The 18371-nt window shown below is 54.1% G+C and overlaps 8 protein-coding genes across 8 annotated transcripts; 4 read left to right on the forward strand and 4 right to left on the reverse strand.

Annotated features, from left to right (window-relative positions):
• Positions 1-303: 303 nt before the first annotated feature.
• LMH87_000537 (uncharacterized protein) lies at positions 304-2529 on the forward strand (the record flags this gene model as incomplete). Its single annotated transcript, XM_056198459.1, has 10 exons — positions 304-321; positions 393-419; positions 575-710; positions 763-1109; positions 1170-1257; positions 1307-1472; positions 1525-1723; positions 1776-2015; positions 2414-2417; positions 2507-2529. The coding sequence occupies 10 exons, from the start codon at positions 304-306 to the stop codon at positions 2527-2529; spliced, it is 1248 nt and encodes a 415-aa protein (XP_056055406.1).
• Positions 2530-3420: 891 nt separating this feature from the next.
• Positions 3421-4776, forward strand: LMH87_000538 (uncharacterized protein; the record flags this gene model as incomplete). The annotated part of the gene is made up of 1 exon (XM_056198460.1): positions 3421-4776. One exon carries the CDS (start codon positions 3421-3423, stop codon positions 4774-4776), a length of 1356 nt encoding a protein of 451 aa, XP_056055407.1.
• Positions 4777-5321: 545 nt separating this feature from the next.
• On the reverse strand, positions 5322-6742 carry LMH87_000539 (uncharacterized protein; the record flags this gene model as incomplete). Its single annotated transcript, XM_056198461.1, has 6 exons — positions 5322-5348; positions 5419-5607; positions 5692-5865; positions 5939-6173; positions 6622-6661; positions 6718-6742. The coding sequence occupies 6 exons, from the start codon at positions 6740-6742 to the stop codon at positions 5322-5324; spliced, it is 690 nt and encodes a 229-aa protein (XP_056055408.1).
• A 678-nt stretch (positions 6743-7420) lies between these two features.
• Positions 7421-9454, reverse strand: LMH87_000540 (uncharacterized protein; the record flags this gene model as incomplete). The annotated part of the gene is made up of 6 exons (XM_056198462.1): positions 7421-8459; positions 8537-8859; positions 8919-8943; positions 9048-9063; positions 9144-9160; positions 9396-9454. The coding sequence occupies 6 exons, from the start codon at positions 9452-9454 to the stop codon at positions 7421-7423; spliced, it is 1479 nt and encodes a 492-aa protein (XP_056055409.1).
• Positions 9455-10172: 718 nt separating this feature from the next.
• Positions 10173-10615, reverse strand: LMH87_000541 (uncharacterized protein; the record flags this gene model as incomplete). The annotated part of the gene is made up of 2 exons (XM_056198463.1): positions 10173-10531; positions 10597-10615. 2 exons carry the CDS (start codon positions 10613-10615, stop codon positions 10173-10175), a joined length of 378 nt encoding a protein of 125 aa, XP_056055410.1.
• A 564-nt stretch (positions 10616-11179) lies between these two features.
• Positions 11180-13467, reverse strand: LMH87_000542 (uncharacterized protein; the record flags this gene model as incomplete). The annotated part of the gene is made up of 3 exons (XM_056198464.1): positions 11180-11381; positions 11438-13365; positions 13423-13467. The coding sequence occupies 3 exons, from the start codon at positions 13465-13467 to the stop codon at positions 11180-11182; spliced, it is 2175 nt and encodes a 724-aa protein (XP_056055411.1).
• Positions 13468-14054: 587 nt separating this feature from the next.
• LMH87_000543 (uncharacterized protein) lies at positions 14055-15278 on the forward strand (the record flags this gene model as incomplete). Its single annotated transcript, XM_056198465.1, has 4 exons — positions 14055-14087; positions 14153-14159; positions 14216-14508; positions 14565-15278. 4 exons carry the CDS (start codon positions 14055-14057, stop codon positions 15276-15278), a joined length of 1047 nt encoding a protein of 348 aa, XP_056055412.1.
• A 799-nt stretch (positions 15279-16077) lies between these two features.
• On the forward strand, positions 16078-17651 carry LMH87_000544 (uncharacterized protein; the record flags this gene model as incomplete). Its single annotated transcript, XM_056198466.1, has 2 exons — positions 16078-16847; positions 16931-17651. 2 exons carry the CDS (start codon positions 16078-16080, stop codon positions 17649-17651), a joined length of 1491 nt encoding a protein of 496 aa, XP_056055413.1.
• Between the last annotated feature and the right edge of the window lie 720 nt (positions 17652-18371).

Raw genomic sequence — 18371 nt, forward strand, 5'->3', positions numbered from 1 at the left:
GCCTTGCAAGCCAATCGCACTACACCAAGCCCCCGAGGGACAACAGCCCAACCTGCCTTCACGCCTGTACGAATGACCAGATCCCCAACCTTGGCGTCCGGGGTCTGACCGATATCGCAAGATAGTGTTACGAGGATGGCAAACGTGGGGAATGATATCAACCCCTCTTTCGCCATTACCTGCCATGGCCGTGGCTGCCAGTAGTCTGTCAGTTCCAACAATTGAGTGAGCCGGCAAAATGGCAGTTTCCCGACCGCTTCTATCCCTGCGATATCAAGCCACGACCAATAGCTTGAGATTGCCATGCCAAAGAGCGACGAGGTTGGTGGCGTCATCCCCACGGTGGGTTGCTCCTCGTTCTGTCTCGACTGTTACAGCTGCTGTGCCCGTAGACAATGAGCCGATCCCCGTCGCAAAAAGTGCGGTGCTGCACAGGAGCATCAAAGCAAACCCGATGCAAGTAGTGGCAGCAAAAGGAACACGCATGCGTTTTTCCAACGGGCATGAAATGGAAGACACTACCTGCGGGGCTTCGGTGGCCTGTCTGGGTCACGGAAACGAAAGAGTTCGGCAGGCCATGATCGACCAGATGGACAAGTTTTATTATTGCAACTCAATGTTCTTCGGTCATCAAGTGGGGGAAGATCTTGCGGACGAGCTTGTCAACGGCACAGGCGGCGCCATGGCCAAGGCCTATATCATGTCATCTGGTCTGTCCTGTCCCCGACGTGCGACGAACATGACCAACTGACGTCATTGCAGGGTCCGAAGCTATGGATGCAGCTATGAAAATGGCACGGCAGTACTTCGTGGAATCGAGTCCTAAGCAGTCCAAGCGTATTAATTTCATTGCGCGAGAGGGCTCGTATCATGGCACAACCCTTGGCGGACTGTCAATGAGCGGTCATGTTGGCAGGCGAAGCTTGTTTCTGGACATGCTGCTGCCCAACGTGCATCGAGTGTCCGCATGCAATGCTTACAGAGGTATGAAGCCGGGCCAAACGACCGAGGAATATGTCGAGCAATTGGCGGATGAGCTTGACAAGAAGTTTCAACAAGTCGGTCCTGATACAGTTTGTGCGTTTGTTGCCGAACCAGTTGTCGGAGCGGTAAGTCTTGATTGTTCGGCAGTTTGAAGATGCATACTGACAGGCCTTTTGCGCTGACAGACACTGGGATGTGTCCCCGCCGTGCCTGGCTACTTCAAGGCCATGAGACGGGTATGCGATAAATACGGCGCGCTCCTGATTTTGGATGGTTCGTGTTCTCCGCATTCAGAAAGTGCAGATATCTAACTACTTCACAGAGGTCATGTCTGGCATGGGTCGTTGCGGATCATTGCACGTATGGCAGCAGGAAGGCGTGGTGCCTGATATACAGACCATGGCAAAAGGGCTGGGAGGCGGATTTGCTCCAGTGGCGGGGATGATGATCAATCACCGCGTCGCAGATGCTCTGATGGCAGGAACCGGGTTCGTTCACGCGCAATAGTTTGTTTCCAAAAGACTGCTAACAGGTTGTCAGGGCCTTTTCACATGGCCACACATATCAGGGCCATCCGATTGCCTGTGCTGCTGCATTGGAGGTGCAGCGCATCATCCGCGAGGGTAGTCTTGTCGAAAATGTCAAGCGAACAGGAGGGATCTTGGGGGGCCTTTTACACAAGGAGCTTGACGGCCATCCAAACGTCGGCAATGTACGAGGAAAAGGCCTCTTTTGGGGTGTAAGTGCAACTGCCAGCCTACGCATGACAAATATGCTGACGAACATTCAAGATTGAGTTTGTGAAAGACAAGGAGAATAAAACGCCGTTCCCAGTGACGGCCGGCATAGCCAATGCAGTGCATACGACAGGTCTGATGGACATGGGCATCATGCTGTATCCTGGGACGGGCACGATGGACGGCGTTGACGGTGACCATGTGCTGGTGTCTCCCGTTTACACGAGCACGGAGGAAGATGCCTCGAGAATTGTGAAGAAGATAAAGGAGACTGTGGACATGACGTTTTCTAGGGTATGAACCAGACTCGGAGTTGTCTACTCCGAAAATGTCCGGTTTAGCCACGGTGACGGTCAAGTGCGACGAGGCACCAACAGTGCGATAATGGTAATATGGGTGTTTCAGCAAGAATTGACCAAATTGTGGCAGGAATTCCAAAGAAGGATGTCGGATTTCTCATATGGCAACGCTTAATCGACAATAAAATTTAGATTTAAGAGAAATTGTACAACGAGAAACTTGCCGTGCTTGTTGTTGTACAGGGTGGCTGGATGACAGAAAGCTGGCCTGGCCTTGCCTCAGCTCAGCCACAGGTGACCTTTACAGTGCTGCGAAAGCCGTTCCAGCGATGGAATACAAGATGCCAAAGATGCGTTTTGTAATAATGCCGGTGCAGCATGCTTGCATGCTAGTTAGGTATGTAACTTCCACTTCCAAGGCCACCCCCCCTGCAGCTCAGCCGCTAAGACTGTGTACCTGAGCGTGCCGAGCTGACAACTGAGAAGCTGAACTTGCAGGCATTCATTAATTACATCATGACTGGCTCTGCACCGCCGCGCTGCTGCCCCACTTGGCCACTTCACTTTCAGTGCACTAGTCGACCGCTTTCAGTGGGGTCTCACAGCCTTTGGCGACCTGTCTCGGCGGTCTTTCAGTGCTCCATCCACTGTAAACGTACCACTGACAGCTCCAACCAGACCACCTGCACCGGCGCACTTGGCATTGGCACCCGCCACCATCGTCCGCTCCACGACTGACGACTTCCTTGTTTGTGCTTGTTGCAACTTTTCTGCTTCTCAACCCTGACGATCCAAAATCTTGGTTCGACTGGTGTCGAGTTTCCCTTCTTCTATTCATCGTTTTCATTTCCTACTGCCGGTGTAAAGCGTCAGCGCCGATTTTCTTTTTCTTGCGCTGGTTTCTGCTTCCTAGCCAAAGTCGATCGGGTACCCCTCTGTCTTTGAGACTGATCGGCCACTGAAAACTGCGGTTCCCCGATCGCTGAAAGCGTCATTGTCCGACATCAAACCGCACGGCAGCTTCTCACGCCGCGGCGTCCTTGCTACCTCTGCAGACGCAATCTTGCCGACTCCAACCGCGATTGATCTTATTTTCGTTTTTGACAAGCCCGATATTGCTAGCAGAACAACGACTCGACTGCATCTGCCGCGGACAGACCGACCCTCTAACGTGCCTCTGTACTTTGCCAAGACCCTGGTCCAACCCGCCACAACCTGCGAGATTAATTATATTGTGCGACGAAGCTGTCAATCAGCTTACGGCCAGCTAGACAAACGACTCCAATGGAATTCTGACCACGGCCTGCATAATACAAAGCACCGATCTCTTCAGGCCTGCCCGCGCTCCGCCACACCGACGGTGCCTACCAGGCGAGCATGTTTGAGAGGGCTCTTTCGCAATGAAGCTCAGCAGCTCACGCCGTGCGGCAAGCCTCAAGCCAGAAGACTTTGACCACGAAATCTCTCTAGTCGACAATGATGGCACAATCTCCCCGCATAATGGCCACCACTATGCGCAAATGGACAGGACTACCACCGCTTCTAATCTCTTGACTCCAACCCCCAGTACCCGAAGAGGTAGCCGTGCCCAAGCCAGCGCCGATGGGTCGAGTACGTCTAGTAGGCGTCCAAGCCCCAGCGGCAGTCGTCAGGTGATACTCGAGCTTCCCGAAGAGCAAGACAACCAGCAGCCTCTTAGGCCATCACCATCTCAGCCTTCTATTAAAGTCCAAGATGCGACTCCGATGCCTGAACCCCAGTCTTACTCCACACCCAAGAAGAAAACCGACAATCGAGAAACCGCGATCGATATCCTCTACGAAAACGAACGAGGTGGCTTCCTATGCGGTGCTGCTTTGTTCTCCTCGAAAGCGCTGGGTGGCTTGGACCCCTCGCCATGGACAAACGAATTCCACAAGCCTTCCCTGACGGACATCAATACAGCCGTTGTCCCCGACCCGACATGGGAATGGGCTTGGCCTGAGTGGCGCGTCAATCATCAGGAAGGGGTCGACGAGTTTGGATGGGAATATTCATTTGCATTTTCTAGCGCATTTTCCTGGCATGGTGCCAAGTGGTGGAACTCGTTTGTCAGAAGACGAGCTTGGATTCGGAGAAGGGTCAAGAAGCGTTGCGACCACAAGCCTGACGAACCTCATCTCCTCACCAGCGACTACTTCGCTGTACGGCCAGCATCACAGCGTACAAAAGCCACAACTAGCAGCCTCGTTAGCCGGGGTCCCAGCCGGGCAAGTTCGGCGCGAGGGTCTACCGTGGATTTCATTGAAGAGGAACCCGACATTGACGATCTTCCGACTCTGATGCGTAGACTTCGCTTCTCTCGCATAGATCGCGAGAAAAGAGAAGCCGTCGAAAGCTATCTTGAGCACGCGCAAGACCTCCCGGCCATGCAAAGGAACATGCACGAAATCATGGGACTCTTCGTTTTTCAAGCATCCCGCAGGTTGTTGCTATGTCACATTGTCACCAAATACAACGAAGCCGTCAGAGACGCCGAGATGAAGCCCACACCGGCCATGAAGAACCGGAAAGACGCGCTGAGTGCGGCACTTCGGCATGCGGATGAGGAAGTTCGCAAGCTAGCTTACTGGAGCGACGTGAAGCACATGGTTGCTTCGGGTGAATCGAGACTGAATCTGGGAGATGACCGACACCAATTTTATGAGACTTTTGAGGGCATCGACCAGAGTGGTCCAGCACCACCCAATGGAGGCGACCTCCCCGGCAAATCATGAATCTTCGCCATGTAACACTGTACAACCGCATATACCCGCTGCCCTTGCTGATTACATTCCTTCCTTTCTTTCATTTTCATCTGTCATATTCCTATTGACATGTTCATTGCTGGAGTCATCATCGGGGTCACTAGGAACGAAGCGCACTTTTGTTTTATCATGCAGGACGAACTGGTTCACGTTGGAGGCAGAAGGATTCCATAGCCACGGGCGCTGGTGCATATCGAGCATAATCATTGGAGCTTTGACTCTATAAGCAGGGAGTCACCGCTTCATTAATCTCTCATACGTAATTTCTAGTCTTTTGGATATAAATAACGACTGCATTTGATACCCTTTTGTGCTGCATCGCGCTACTATTCGGAAAACGTCTACGTACGTCGCAACTGATTGGTCCAAGTTTTTGGCTTAATTTTGGTTGGAATTTGGCTATGTAGGTCAACTGAGTGAGATATTCATGATTGTATATGGTCTGTCTTGATCTCATGTGAGCTAATGCTCCAGAATATTGTACGGCATTACATCGGTACATCAATCTCATTCGCTTAGTGCTTCTTGCAGACACCAACCTTCTGTAGAAAGGAAGCAAATTGGTTAGCATTCATTGTATAAAACGGACGAGGCTCGTGCAAAAACACTTACGTTGCCCTGAGCAAGGCAGAAACCACTGCAGCAGCTACCCATGGAGCCATTGGCCTTGCACTTCTTGCCATTGGCAAGGCAGCGAGCCTCAATCTGAGCCACGGGCTCACTCTCCTCTTCGGCGGCAGTCTCCTCGGCGGCACTCTCTTCGGCGACAGCAAAGGACTTCTTGGCGCACTTGCCAGTCTTCTAAAAAGGGGGAAGAAATGTATAGTTAGCTTCTGTGGGAGGAGGGTGCTTGGTTTGCTGGGTGAAAGAGGAGGTAGGACATACGCTGCCCTGGGCGAGGCAGAAACCGCTGCAGCAGTTGCCCAGAGAGCCGTTGGCCTTGCAGGCCTTGCCGTTGGCGAGGCAGCGAGCCTCAATCTGAGCCACGGGCTCACTCTCCTCCTCGGCGACGCTCTCTTCAGCGATGGCAAAGGACTTTTTGGCGCACTTGCCGGTCTTCTAAAAGTGAGGGAAAAGAAGAGCGTTAGCTGGGTCGCATGGTCGGCTGAAGGGATGAGGAAGTAGAACGTACGCTGCCCTGAGCGAGGCAGAAGCCGCTGCAGCAGTTGCCCAGAGAGCCATTGGCCTTGCAGGCCTTGCCGTTGGCGAGGCAGCGAGCCTCGAGGTCGGACATGGGCTCAATGGCGACGGCGCTGACGCTGGCGACGGCCATGGCGATGGCGAGAACGGAAGTGAAGACCTTCATTTTGGGGGTAGAGAGGAAGTGATATGAGACAGTTGATGAGAATTCGATGATGCTGATGAGACTTCAGTTGAGAAGAGAAATATCTTGTTCAAAACAGCAGAGGCATGGTTGCCTTTATACTTGCGAATAAGCCCCTCATGTAAAGTCAGGCAAGTTCCCCGTTTCTTCATTCCGTTGAGGGGTAGCCTCTGCTGGGCGGCGACTTTTGCTCGGCGGCTGCCAGATTTCTTCTAGACCAACTAGGGTCGTATGCAGTTGTCGTTGGGATATGGGGGTAGACGGGAAGATACATCTCGAAACGGAACTGGCCATTGTGACGATCACTTGTACAAAAACTGGAGTTGCGTTACATCTCTAAACACAAAAGTGCACAAGGTGCCATTCCTTTCCTGCTGCCAAGATCTGGCTCTGGAAGAGAAGCGATGAAAGATGTGCAGAAAGTTGTCTCCTTCTCCAGCTCTACACTGTGAAGGATGCACAATGTAAGTTGAAATAAGACATCGTCTGACCATGGTTTGTGTGTGGCGCGACCTTGGGTACCTTTCAGCCCTAGAGGTTGTTAGCATCAGACCCCAAGAGCTATAATGGTAGGGTCCACTGCTTACTGTATCGTTTATTTTTTTCGTGCATCGACAGGAAAGATTAGAGTGGTTTTTTTTGGATCGGGAATGAACTGATTTGGATGGTACCGGGAGGGGCCGTAGGAGCTGCTTACCCCCGGACCCTCGCTCTTGGAGGGGCAGTTTACGTGCCAACCTCTGCGAGTGGCATAAATGAACGAGGGGATCGGCGGAATAAAACAAATGAGAGAATGGTTTGAGAAAGAGGATTGGTTGCGTACAGCATGCGGAACTATCAATGCGCTGCATACGGCGAACGGGTCTACATAGGATTGCCGTCGGTGTGTCGGAGGCTAAGCCCGCGGCGTATCGGAAACTTTTCGGCGGCATAGAGAATGGCAGGGCAATGGCAAATGAAGTGAGCGGAAATATTATGCAGTCGTATTATAGCGTATTAGTACATGATATTACACTAGTTGCTGTAACTCGCCAGTAGGCAGGGAAGCGCTCCTCGTGCGGCGACAAGGCAGCAACTTAGTTGTAGAGTCGTAGGCACGTAGGGACAAAGGCCGTACAGCAAACATGAAAGAAAAAAAAGAAAAAAGAGAAAACGCTCGCAAACATGAAAGTATCAAGCCAATCTCACGCCATCAACTCCAGATATCCTAGCCATGTAACAAATTTTTTCCAAATGAATACAGGAAAAAGACGCAAACGTTCACATCTATAGCAACCCTATCCGCGGGCCTCAGAACTCGCGACTCTCGCCAATCTCGCAGACGTCAAAGACGCCCTCCTCGGCGATGCCGCTGCGGCCCAGCGCCTGCCTGAGCAGCCTCGGCGGCTCGAGCACGTCCTCCATGGTCAGCGCCCAGGTGCCCCAGTGGATGCCCATGGCCTGCTTGCACTTGGTGTCCTTGAAGATCTCGACCGAGTCGTACGGGTTGGCGTGCATGGCGGAGAAGGCGGCGCGGGGAAAGTAGGCGCCGATGGGGATGAGGCCGAGGTCGAACGGCCCGCGCAGGGCGCCAATCTGCGCAAACTGCGGGCAGCGCGGCAGCGCCGCGTGCTCCGGGCCGTAGTCGTCGACACCAGCGGGCAAGCCCCGCGGGATGCCGCGGTAGCCCGTGTCGCCGCCGAACCAGACCGACTTGCCGCCCGAGGACACGGCCCACGAGCACCACAGCGTCGTGTCCTTGTCGAGGAGGGTGCGGGCCGAGGTGTGCTGGCAGGGGAGGCACGAGATGCGCGCGGTGATGGTGTCCGTGCCGCTGCCTCCGCCGGTGGCTTTCCGAGCGTCAGAGGACGTGGTGCTGCCGCCGCCGCCGCCGACCCTCTTCACCGTCAGCTCGGCATCGTGCCACCAGTCGAGCTCGGTGACCTTGTTGAGGCCGCTCTGGCGGAACCACGACTCGAGGCCGAGGCCGACAAAGAACTGCGCCTCGGGTTGGTGCTTCTGGATCTCGAGGACCGAGGCGTGCGACAGGTGGTCGTAGTGACTGTGGCTGATGACGACGGCGTCGACGGCGGGCAGGTCGCCGAGGTCGCAGGGCTTGGGCGTGTAGCGCTTGGGGCCGAGGAAGCTAAAGGGCGAGCAGCGGTCCTCGAAGACGGGGTCGAAGAGGACGCGCAGGCCCGACGGGTACTCGACGTAGTAGCAGGCGTGGCCGAGCCAGGTCGCGCGCAGCTTGGGCGAGGCGAAGCGGTGCGCGAGGAACTGCGGCTTGACGACGTTGACGGTGGGCGGGGTGGTGTCGGGCGTGGAGAGCCGGCCTGTGATCATGGGCCTGATGCGCACGTGTTAGTTAAAGGGTCGGGCTTTACAAGATGGGGAGAGAGGGGGAGAGGGGGGGGTTGTAAATACCAAATGAGCTCGTGAAACATGCGCGAGGGCTCGTTGAGGTTGTACCACGACGGGTACGGGTTCTTGAAGCCGGTGAGCTTGCCGCTCTTGGTGGTGACGTGGTGCGGGTTGGCGACGGCCTCTTCGGGGATGGACTTGACCTCGAAGATTTTCGAGACGGAGCTGGTCCACGACTCGTTGGCCATTGTTGTGGTGATGAGGGCGGGCTGCGTTGCCGGCAACTGTATGGCACGGGCTGTGTATTGTCGAGGGCGCGGCGATGGAGATGAAGCCGGAGAGCACAAGGTAAACGGGGCAAGAGAATGGAGGTTGATGGGTCGCGGCTGGGGACGGTGTAATTAGAATTTATAAGAATCGAAGACGGAATTGGACGTTTTAATACTGAAGTAAAAAAGGAACGAGCTAAGCTATTTGCTGGCGCAAAAGCTAACTTTAATGACTATCGAGCTGACAGGCGGCCAGCGACGAGATGCGAGAGCGGAGTTGCGCTGACGCGTGTCAAAATTGGTACCTGGTCGGAAGCAAAACTGTATCGTGCCCAATAAGCCTCAGCCTTGTTAATAACTTCTTCCAAAAAAGAGTCCGCGTGGGAAGAAGGCGGACGGACCGGGATAGTCTGCGGAGCTGAATCGCACGACCGGCCGGGCCTAGCGATGCTAACTCCGTCCGCCCCAGGCAATCATCCAGAGTAGACACGGAGGTCGGGCGCGTTTGGCACCGGCGGGTGACGACGCATGCCTTTTTATGATTCCCATCGCAAGTTCCAGCTCGACCGTATAGAACCCACAACCCATCTGTTGATTGACGTTGCTGCCACAATAGAATCTGACGACCCTGCACTTAAAGGCTAAAAACGGACATGATCCAAGATGAGTGACCGGCTCGGGTGGAAGATCCCAGAGCGCTCTCGCGTATCATATCCTGCTTGTGGCGACTTCTGGCTTGTCTAAGTACAAAGAAAAAAGAATCAAATCCTCGTCCTCTTACAAGATGGGATTGCTTGCGCGAAAAGCTGTACTCAGCGTTGACTGAGAAGGGATAATAATAGGGTAGCCAAGACGACGATGTGCGCTGCAGCTTTACCTCCGTGAAAAGACCCATCATGGCCAACCAGTTTTGCATTTAAGTAGACCGAGTAGTATTCCATCTCACTGGATAGAAAGATCCCGTCTTCATAAGCGCCAGCATAAGTTGCATTTTCTGACAGTGTGACCGAACTCGTTATTGGTCGCCGCTACAGAGGTACATGTTTAGACACCCAATCTCCGATGATCGAACGGTTCGGTTCCGAACAAGAAGCAACATCTATGGCCTCGTCATGTTTAAGCTGCTTGCGCACTACGAAATCCAGCAGGAAGCAGCCTCACTGATTCAACTCCTCTGGTCAAATGATGGATTGGTGTTGGGTGTTCGATGGTCTCGTATATTTCACTATGCAACTATAGCAAAACAGTCCCGCAGAACATTTTTCAATCTTTTTCATCTCGTGTTCCTCTACATCGCCCTAGAATACCGAATGTCCGCTTTACAAGACACTCTGATACCGTATTCTCCCTTTCTTCGTTCGCATCAGCCTCAGCCATCTCCAGACGCTGTTTCCATGGTCTAGCGACGGCTTTTTTTCGTCTACTTGCGTTTAGATGGCAAGACGCTCGACCTTGTCGCGGAGGGCCTTGATCTGGCCCGCGAGCTCACTGGCCTCGTTGGAGTTGATGGAGGCGGCAATGACGGAGCGGCTGACGCCGCACGCGCGGCCGAGCAGCGACTTGCTGGGGACGTAGACGTAGGGGGTGCCCTTGTCCTCGCACAGTAGCGGGATGTGCAGCAGGATCGCGAGGGGCTCCGTGTCAGCGGCCAGGATGGCAATCTCGCAGGTGCCGCGGTTCAGCGCCTTGGTCACCTCGTTGGCGCCCTTCTTGGACTGGCGGATGTGCGTCGCCGACTGCAGGAGGTCGAGAATCTCCTGGGTCAGGGCGGCGTCGGCCAGAGGCCAGGCTGCAGAAAGAATAATGTCAGCTGCTTTTTCTTCTTTTGTTTCAAGTGCGGCGGGTAGCACATACCGACATTCTCCTCAGACATGTTTGCGAGAGAGTTGGAGGGAAGAAAAGGGTAAATAGAGAGGGGGATTCCTTGGTAAGAGGCTCGCCCGAGAAAGGTTCACTGCCGTTTGGGAGGAAAAGAGAAAGCGAATGTCGCTTGAAAAAAAATTGGTGATGAGGGTAGCAACGAAAATCTTCAACACTGACGGCGAAGAAAAAAAAAAGCCCAAGGCCATCACGAAACGGGCGACGCCCCACCATCAAGATCGGCATTGGCCACACTTTTCTCCGGTCTCGCACCCGAAGCTGATTGGCTTGTTCTAGTATATAAGTGGGCCATTGTCACTGCCTCTACCGGCCCTCGTCCGACAATTAAATGGTTGCAGTTAATCGGTAAATAAATAATCAAAAATGGTATTGTCAAAATATATATGCTCAACCTCATCACTCATGAACAGAATTCCAGCTCTTGAAATCCTTTTTATGCGCTCATTCAAACCGCAAATCTAGCAGACGTAACTCCGCCGAAATAACACCACCCATTATGCTCGCTTGCAAAGAACAGAATCCAGACAAAAAAAACCAACGTTCGCATGTGACCTGTTCACAGGTCCATTGCATGGGTATCATCTCTCAACTCTTCCACCCCAAGCTCCTTCTCCAGCTCATCGGCCACGAAGCCTTCGTAGTCGTCCAGGTTCTTCTGAACATGAATCTTGAACTTGATCACATCATTCAACATGCGGTCAATCTCGGTGTGCAGCTCTTCGCGCAGCGAGTTTGCTCTAAGAACCAGCTGTTCATACCTGCAGTCCAATCGTTAGCATCATGCTTTGAGAGATGGTCATCGCGTCAGACTTACTCGATAGTCGTGTTCATTTCACGTTGCTCCAAAAGCTGAACCGACTCAGTCAAACCGGCCCGCATTCTGGAAAGATCTCTCTCCATCTTCTCAATTTGCGTATCGGAAGCCATCTTTTGCGCCGTCGTCACTTCTCTCATGTTTTCGTATTCCTCTTCGGCAGCACGAACGCGGTGGTTGAGGGCCTCGACTTCACTTCGCTTGTCTTCGATGGCTTCCTTGATACCGTCCAGAAGATCGTGATCCTTGATCATGGCGTCCATGGCTGCACTACGGCGTTCCGAGATTTCCTTGCGGAGCGACAGAAATCCGTTACGTACTTGGCCGCGCAAGTCAACATTGATAATGTGGCTGGGCTGGTAGCCGCTGGTAGCGTCCGCCAGTAGTCGGTCCGTAGCTCCAGACTTTGCGTTGTTCAACCCATAAAAGTTACTTGACGTAAAGTCGGAGCTGTCGTTGACCGTGAGACGGAGTTCGTAGTCCTTTCCCTTGGCATTGGCTGCGCCCGGTGGAAGTAACGCAATTTGGTATGCGAGCGAGTTGTACCTTTTCACCTGGTCTTCCAGATCGTCTAGCTTCTGGCTCGCTTCGGCTTCCTTCTCGGCCACCTTCTTCTTAATTTCGTCCAGTCGTTGACTGGCAGATTCGATTCCTTTTTGTAGACGCTCCTTCTCAGATGTCATGCGGTCGATATCCTGCATGCTGATACCCAAGGCATCTACCGATTTCTGAAGACCTCTCCGCTCCTCGTCTGCTTCTTTGAGCTCGTCATTCAACTTCTCCAGCTCCTCTTGCAGGACTTGTATTCTGTTTTCGTACTTTTGGGAGCGCTGGACAGCGAGGTGGTTGTAGTCTTCAAACTTGACCTTGTCCTCCTCCATGATTTTGAAATGGTCATCAAGAACAGCAGGATCGGGGGTTGATTTCTCCAAATCGGCAATCTCCTTTAGAAGGCGTGCATTCTCAGCTTCAAGCATCTCCAGCTCCGAGGTATATCTGCCGTTGGAGCGATCAAAAGCCTGTGCCATGGATGACACATGCGGTGCTAGCACTTTTTCTGCATCCTCATCACCAATGTCCTCATCCATTGCTAGCCAGTCTCGGTAGGCGCTGCTGAGAAAGTCGAAAATGATGTGGTCACCGCTAACATCAACCCCAGCATCCATACATGCGTAGTCGTATCTTCTGGCGACATAGCCGTCGAGCATCTGCGCAAGCTGCATCATCCAGTAAAGAAGGCCCAAGAATGTAGACCAATTTTGGCCACCAACAGCGGCAATTTGACTCTTGGTGATGCTTCTCTCAAAAGGATAGCGCAGCTGCTTCAGAATGGGAGGCACTTCTTGGTCGATGTTCTTCTGAAATCGATGGCTGGGATCAATCCGGTGGTAGAGCCATTGAAACATGTAGTTGAAGTCTTTTTGCGTTGGCGATTTCATGACGTTGGGCGACAGAACATGCTTCATTTCGAGCTCAAAGTTATTTTGCGTCATATACTCCATCAGTTCCTGTCCGATTCGCGCTTGGAAAGCTCTATCCTTGAGCGGTCGGGGATCTTTAGGCACCCCGGCGGGTTGATGCGTCGTTTGGAAGAAGCTTTGATGGTTGTTTACAGGGCCGTTCATGGAGGAACGCGGGCGAAATACGCTGCTTCGTCGTTCGTTTTCCGTCGAGGTGCGTGCCGCGGCGGGGGTTCCCATAGTCGCAGCGTACGCAGCCTTTGGTGCAAGCGACTGTCTCTTGACTGAGGAGAGCCCAAGGTCTGCAAGGTTGGATCCGGACGAGGTGCGCGAAAAGAGTGGCTGGCTAGGACGGTTGGCCAAGGACTGCCTAGATCCTGATTGAGCCCGCACATGGCCGCTGGCGTTGCGCTTCATGGTCGATCCGGGCGCGGGTATTCCTGTATTTGGGTTCAGGCCTCCAAGGGTCTGCAGCATTACCAGTTAGTCTCGTTGCGCTTGTCGCAAGCCGCAAGCAATTCATACCTCGCGGGGCCTGCGGACGCTCCACAAGCCGGTGTCTTGCGACATGATAAAAGTGCTGCGCAGTAGTAGCAGAGGTTTCTCGGCAGGTAAGCGGAAGTGCTCCAAGCTTCCGACCGCGAGAAATTAAGTTGCAGGATGATTTGTCGCAAGTATGACAAAGTCTAGAATGAATGTGTCGTGGAGGATGGATGCATGGATTGTTGCTAGGCGGGAAAGTAAACAAGTGTCCCCTCGCGCGCTTTGATTGGTGGATGCGACTGGGGGCGACCCGTTTGGCCACAATACGCGCCACGAGGGCACGTGACGTGGCTAGTAAGACTCTGCTAAAAAGCGGTAGCCTGGGGGGTCCTTCAACAAGCCACCACAGCCACTGAAGCCGCCCCTGCAGCACCAGCCGCACTAACAATTTAGGCAGTGAGCCCTTCTGGCAATTCAGTTGGCAAGTCCGCCGAAGTCCAGAGCTACCTCGGCACAGTCCGTCGGCCTTTCACCACGGCTCCACATTTACCGAACGCAGCACACCACATGTTCCCTCGTCATCTTTCTTCCCCAGCTTTCGCTCTCTCCTGCCAATCCAGCTTCCATCCGGCAACTCGACTTTCAAGAAAGTATTTTGAAAGTCTCGACCAGTCATGGCGATTCGCGAGGACCTTGTGGCCTCTGCGGTAAGTTTAACCCCTATGCGCCATCGCTGTAGTGATTGACTTTTGCTGACTGAAGCTCTGTGCAGGTCCAATGTACGTGGGATGAATCCCCAGCCTCCATCCGATCTGCCTCGCTGACTCCGTCACAGTTCTGCAGGACCCCAATGTCGCCTCCTCTTCTGTTGAAAACAGAGTCGGATTTTTGCGATCAAAGAACTTGACGCAAGAAGAGATTGACCATGCGCTCTCCCGAACTGGCGCGGTTGCGTCGCCCGCCGTCGGAGCAGCCTACTCGCCACAGGGCGCCCCCCAGCCATACTACCCGCCATACCAGCAGCAGGCATGGCAGCCACAGCCTCCTCCCCGGCGCGACTGGAGGGATTGGTTCATCATGGCCACACTAGTCAGTGGCGTGAGCTACGGCGTCTACGCCCTAGGCAAGGTAAGCTCGCGCCCGCGTTTGCGAGATTCTGATACATCAACTAACACTTGGAATAGCGCTATGTATATCCTTTGATTGCCCCTCCCACCCCGGAGAAGCTGGAGCAGGACAAAAAGTCCATCGAGGACCAGTTTGAGCGAGCATTCGTCTTGGTGGAGCAGCTTGCCAAGGATACCGAAGAGCTCAAGCAGACTGAACAACAGCGAACCGAGAAGCTCGATGCGGCCCTGGCAGAACTCGAAACTGTCATGTCAGACCTCAAGACGGCGAATCGACGACGAGACGATGATGCTCAGCGCATCCGTGAAGACATCCAAGGCCTCAAAGACGCCATTCCCAAGGCCATGGAGAGCCAGAAGACTCAGGCTGACAACCGCCTGTACGAGATTAACACTGAGCTGACGAGTCTCAAGACTCTCGTCTCTCAGCGCATGACCAGTGGAAGCAGCTCGACCAGCGGCTACTCTCGACCCGGCGCATCCTCCACTCCCGCCGCCGCACCACCTGCTCCTGCCGCTACCACTCCTAAGCCCGCGACAGTTTCCGATCCTGCCGCTACCAGCACCGAGACTGCCAGTACCGAAAAGGCCCCCGAGCCCGCCAAGGGCGCCGAGTCTCCGAGGACTCTCTCCCAGAGCCCCTTCAACAAGGGTTCTGGCAAGGCTTCTATTCCTGCCTGGCAGATGGCCATGGCTAATAAGAACGGTGCTGGAGCCTCCTCGGCCGCAAGCGAAAGCAACGCTGGCGAGGGTGCTTCTAGCAGCTCCTAAAGCCCAATGTGCTAGGAGCTTGTACAATACGATATACCAGGACAAATTGGAGCATTGCGAATCGGGCAGTTAGTGCGTGTTCAGCCTTGTGTTTCAATGCAGGATATGACTACATTATTTCGGAAATTATGGGTTTTGGGAAAGTTTGGCCGATAGTTACACAAGGAGCTAATGTGCTATCAGCAATTGGATTAAATCTATACCATGTACGAAGCAATTACAGGATAACTACACTACTGGAGTCTCACCTATGCGTTGAGCTGAGCCTGCGGTGTGATAAATGCCAACAACGCTCCGATTACGCCCCCGACCATGAAATCTGGGCCAAGCGGACGAAATCAAGAAATTGACGTCGGATAAAACAAACCGAAGAATTCGAATTAAGCTCTTGGGTTTTATATCAAGAGTTGTCATGCTTGCGCCGTTGAGCCGAGGCATGTATGCTGCCGCTAGACTAGCGCTTGTCCTATTCGCCCAACAAGCCGGGGTTGGCGGACTCTAATTGAGGGGTGTAGATTTGATAGCCGCATCTATGATCTTGCAATTCGGCAATGTGCCACTTTTTCTTCTTGCCTCCGACTTCGCTTGCTGCATCTCTCGTCGTTTCTTCTCACCACTCATCTTCCAATCAAGGGATTTATTCAGAGCCAGGCTTGAAACCTTTAGCGCATTGCCAGACACTCGAGTGTGTGTTAGTGCAGAGACCAGATTCACCCGACAGCGGGCGTCGTTCGACACCGTCCACGCAGAGTTACCAGCTTTCAGCCGCTTCACTGCCCAAAGAAAAAAAAGACAAAAAATGGTGTTGCAGGCCGACACCGACCCCGAGGTCACTCTGGCGCTCATCCAGTCGGCAAAGTCCAAGTACGCGTGGAACGCCGTCCGCCGCATCCCCCTGGCCGCATGGGTCGCCACGCAGCACGCCCTGGGCTGGTCAGAGCAGTCGCAGTATGTCGACCTCTGGACGCGCCTCGCCGTGGGCGTCGGCCAATCGTTCTTCTCCGGCCAGGACGGCCCCACGTCCATTGCTGAGCTCCAGGCCATGACGCTGCGGCCACGGAGCGTGCCCGGCGGGACCTGGATCAGCGAGTACACGGCGCCGGCGCCGCCAGAAACGGGCGCCGTCGATGCCGTCATGGGCGCCGTCCGTAGCATGGTCCGCTTCGAGGACGACGTCGCGCGGCTGACGAGGACGCCGGCGCAGGTCTCCGTCGAGGCGGAGTGGACGGCGTACAGGCCCGGCGCCAAAGGGGCGGCGCTGCCAGACATTCCGGAAAAAGAGAGATATAAGGAGATGATGAAGGATGTGACGGACCCGACGACGATTTTGTATCTACATGGAGGCGGATACTTGATGCTGGATCCCAAGTCGCACCGGCCGTTTCTGAAGCAGCTGTGCAAGCGTGCGGGCGGTCGCGGCTACTCTGTGCGGTATCGTCTTTCGCCGCAAGGAGTGTTTCCGGCGGCGCTGTTGGATGCGTTTGTTTCATATTTGACCTTGCTGTATCCGCCGCCTGACGCCTTTCACGAGCCCGTTAAACCGCAGCACATTGTCATTGCTGGCGATAGGTACGCTCCCCCAAGCTTGACTCACATGGCTGCTCCCCTTCTCCCTATTGGATCCGTCTGGCTTACAGTGTGTCTGTTGACAGTGCGGGAGGAAACTTGACTCTATCACTCTTGCAACTTCTTTTGGAGCTGCGACGCAACAGTGTCCGCGTCGCATGGTACGGCGAGGAGCGCGAAATTCCTCTCCCCGCCGGTGCCGCCTGCAACTCACCGTGGCTGGATGTCACGCACAGCCTCATCCCCCACGGCGGCGACAAGCCGCTCAAGTACGACGTGACATCGCTACCCGTGCCAGAGACAGGCTGGATGCCGAACACGCGCGAGGACCACCTTTGGCCGGCCAGCCCTCCGCGCCTCAACATTTACGCCGACGACCACCTCGTCGCGCACCCGCTCGTCTCCCTCGTGGGCACGCGGCCCGAGGACTGGGCCGGGTCGCCGCCCATCTACATCTGCACCGGGTGGGAGCACCTGGGCACGGAGGCGCGCGTGTTTGCGCGCCGACTCGCCACCAAGACGGACGTGCCGGTCGTGTTTGACGACTACGAGGCCATGCCGCACTGCTTTGCGCTGATTATCCCGACCGCGCCGACGGCGGAGCACTGCTGGAAAGGGTGGTCCGGGTTCATCAAGCGCTGCGTCCACGAGCCCGAGCAGATTGAGAGCAAGGCGACAAGGATCAAGCCAAAGACGCTCGTTGAAGAGGTTGTGGATTTTGAGAAGATATTGGAAATGAGTGATGATGAAGCTCGGGCTATTTTTGACTCGCAAAATTCACCTTTCAAAGTTGCACCCCGATTGTAGATGTATGTATTCCTTTCTACACAATTATATTGCTGTAGTTTATAAAATATAGGAAAAGGCGTTTTCTAGGGCCATGTATTAGTATAAAGCTGAAGGTGCTTATTGCGATTCATTTTTTTCGTATGTAAATATGCAAGCGACAGCTTCTCAGCAGAATAAGCGCAAGACTTCGAAACCTATTTTTGGGCGAGAGTCTATACGCAATACGCCATATATCGCAGAACTGCTGCTCATGCCTGTTGCTTAGAAATACAGTTTCGGCTTGGAAACATAGCTTCACGGGGACCATGCGCAAATGGCTCACGATGGCCAATGACGGCATTGTAAGTTTGCATACTGCTATTGCTAATTGGGACGGGGCTCTTCCCTTATTCCGGGTTCCCGCTTCTGTCACGCTGTGTCGTGGTGATGCCGCCCAATAGGTTTGAAGACTGTTGGCTATTGCACATAGCAGTAGGTCGCCGGCTCTACATTAAGCCGGTACTGGTAATCAACAGCCAACGGAGCCGGACTTCGGCTCCGGCCATATACAGGCATAGTGCCGCACGCCATTACATATACGCCAATAAAGTAAAAAAGGCGAGTGGGCCGCTCGACCCTGGCTGAAGCGGACGCGGAGACGGCACGATCTGCCTCCCCCAACCCTTGGCTGATTACTCGATAAGGCAACAACATTCGGAAACGCCATCTGCACCGGCGCACCGGTCAACATTTCAGATC

The sequence above is a fragment of the Akanthomyces muscarius genome, chromosome 6, assembly GCF_028009165.1.
Source record: "Akanthomyces muscarius strain Ve6 chromosome 6, whole genome shotgun sequence".
Lineage (NCBI taxonomy): Eukaryota > Fungi > Ascomycota > Sordariomycetes > Hypocreales > Cordycipitaceae > Akanthomyces > Akanthomyces muscarius.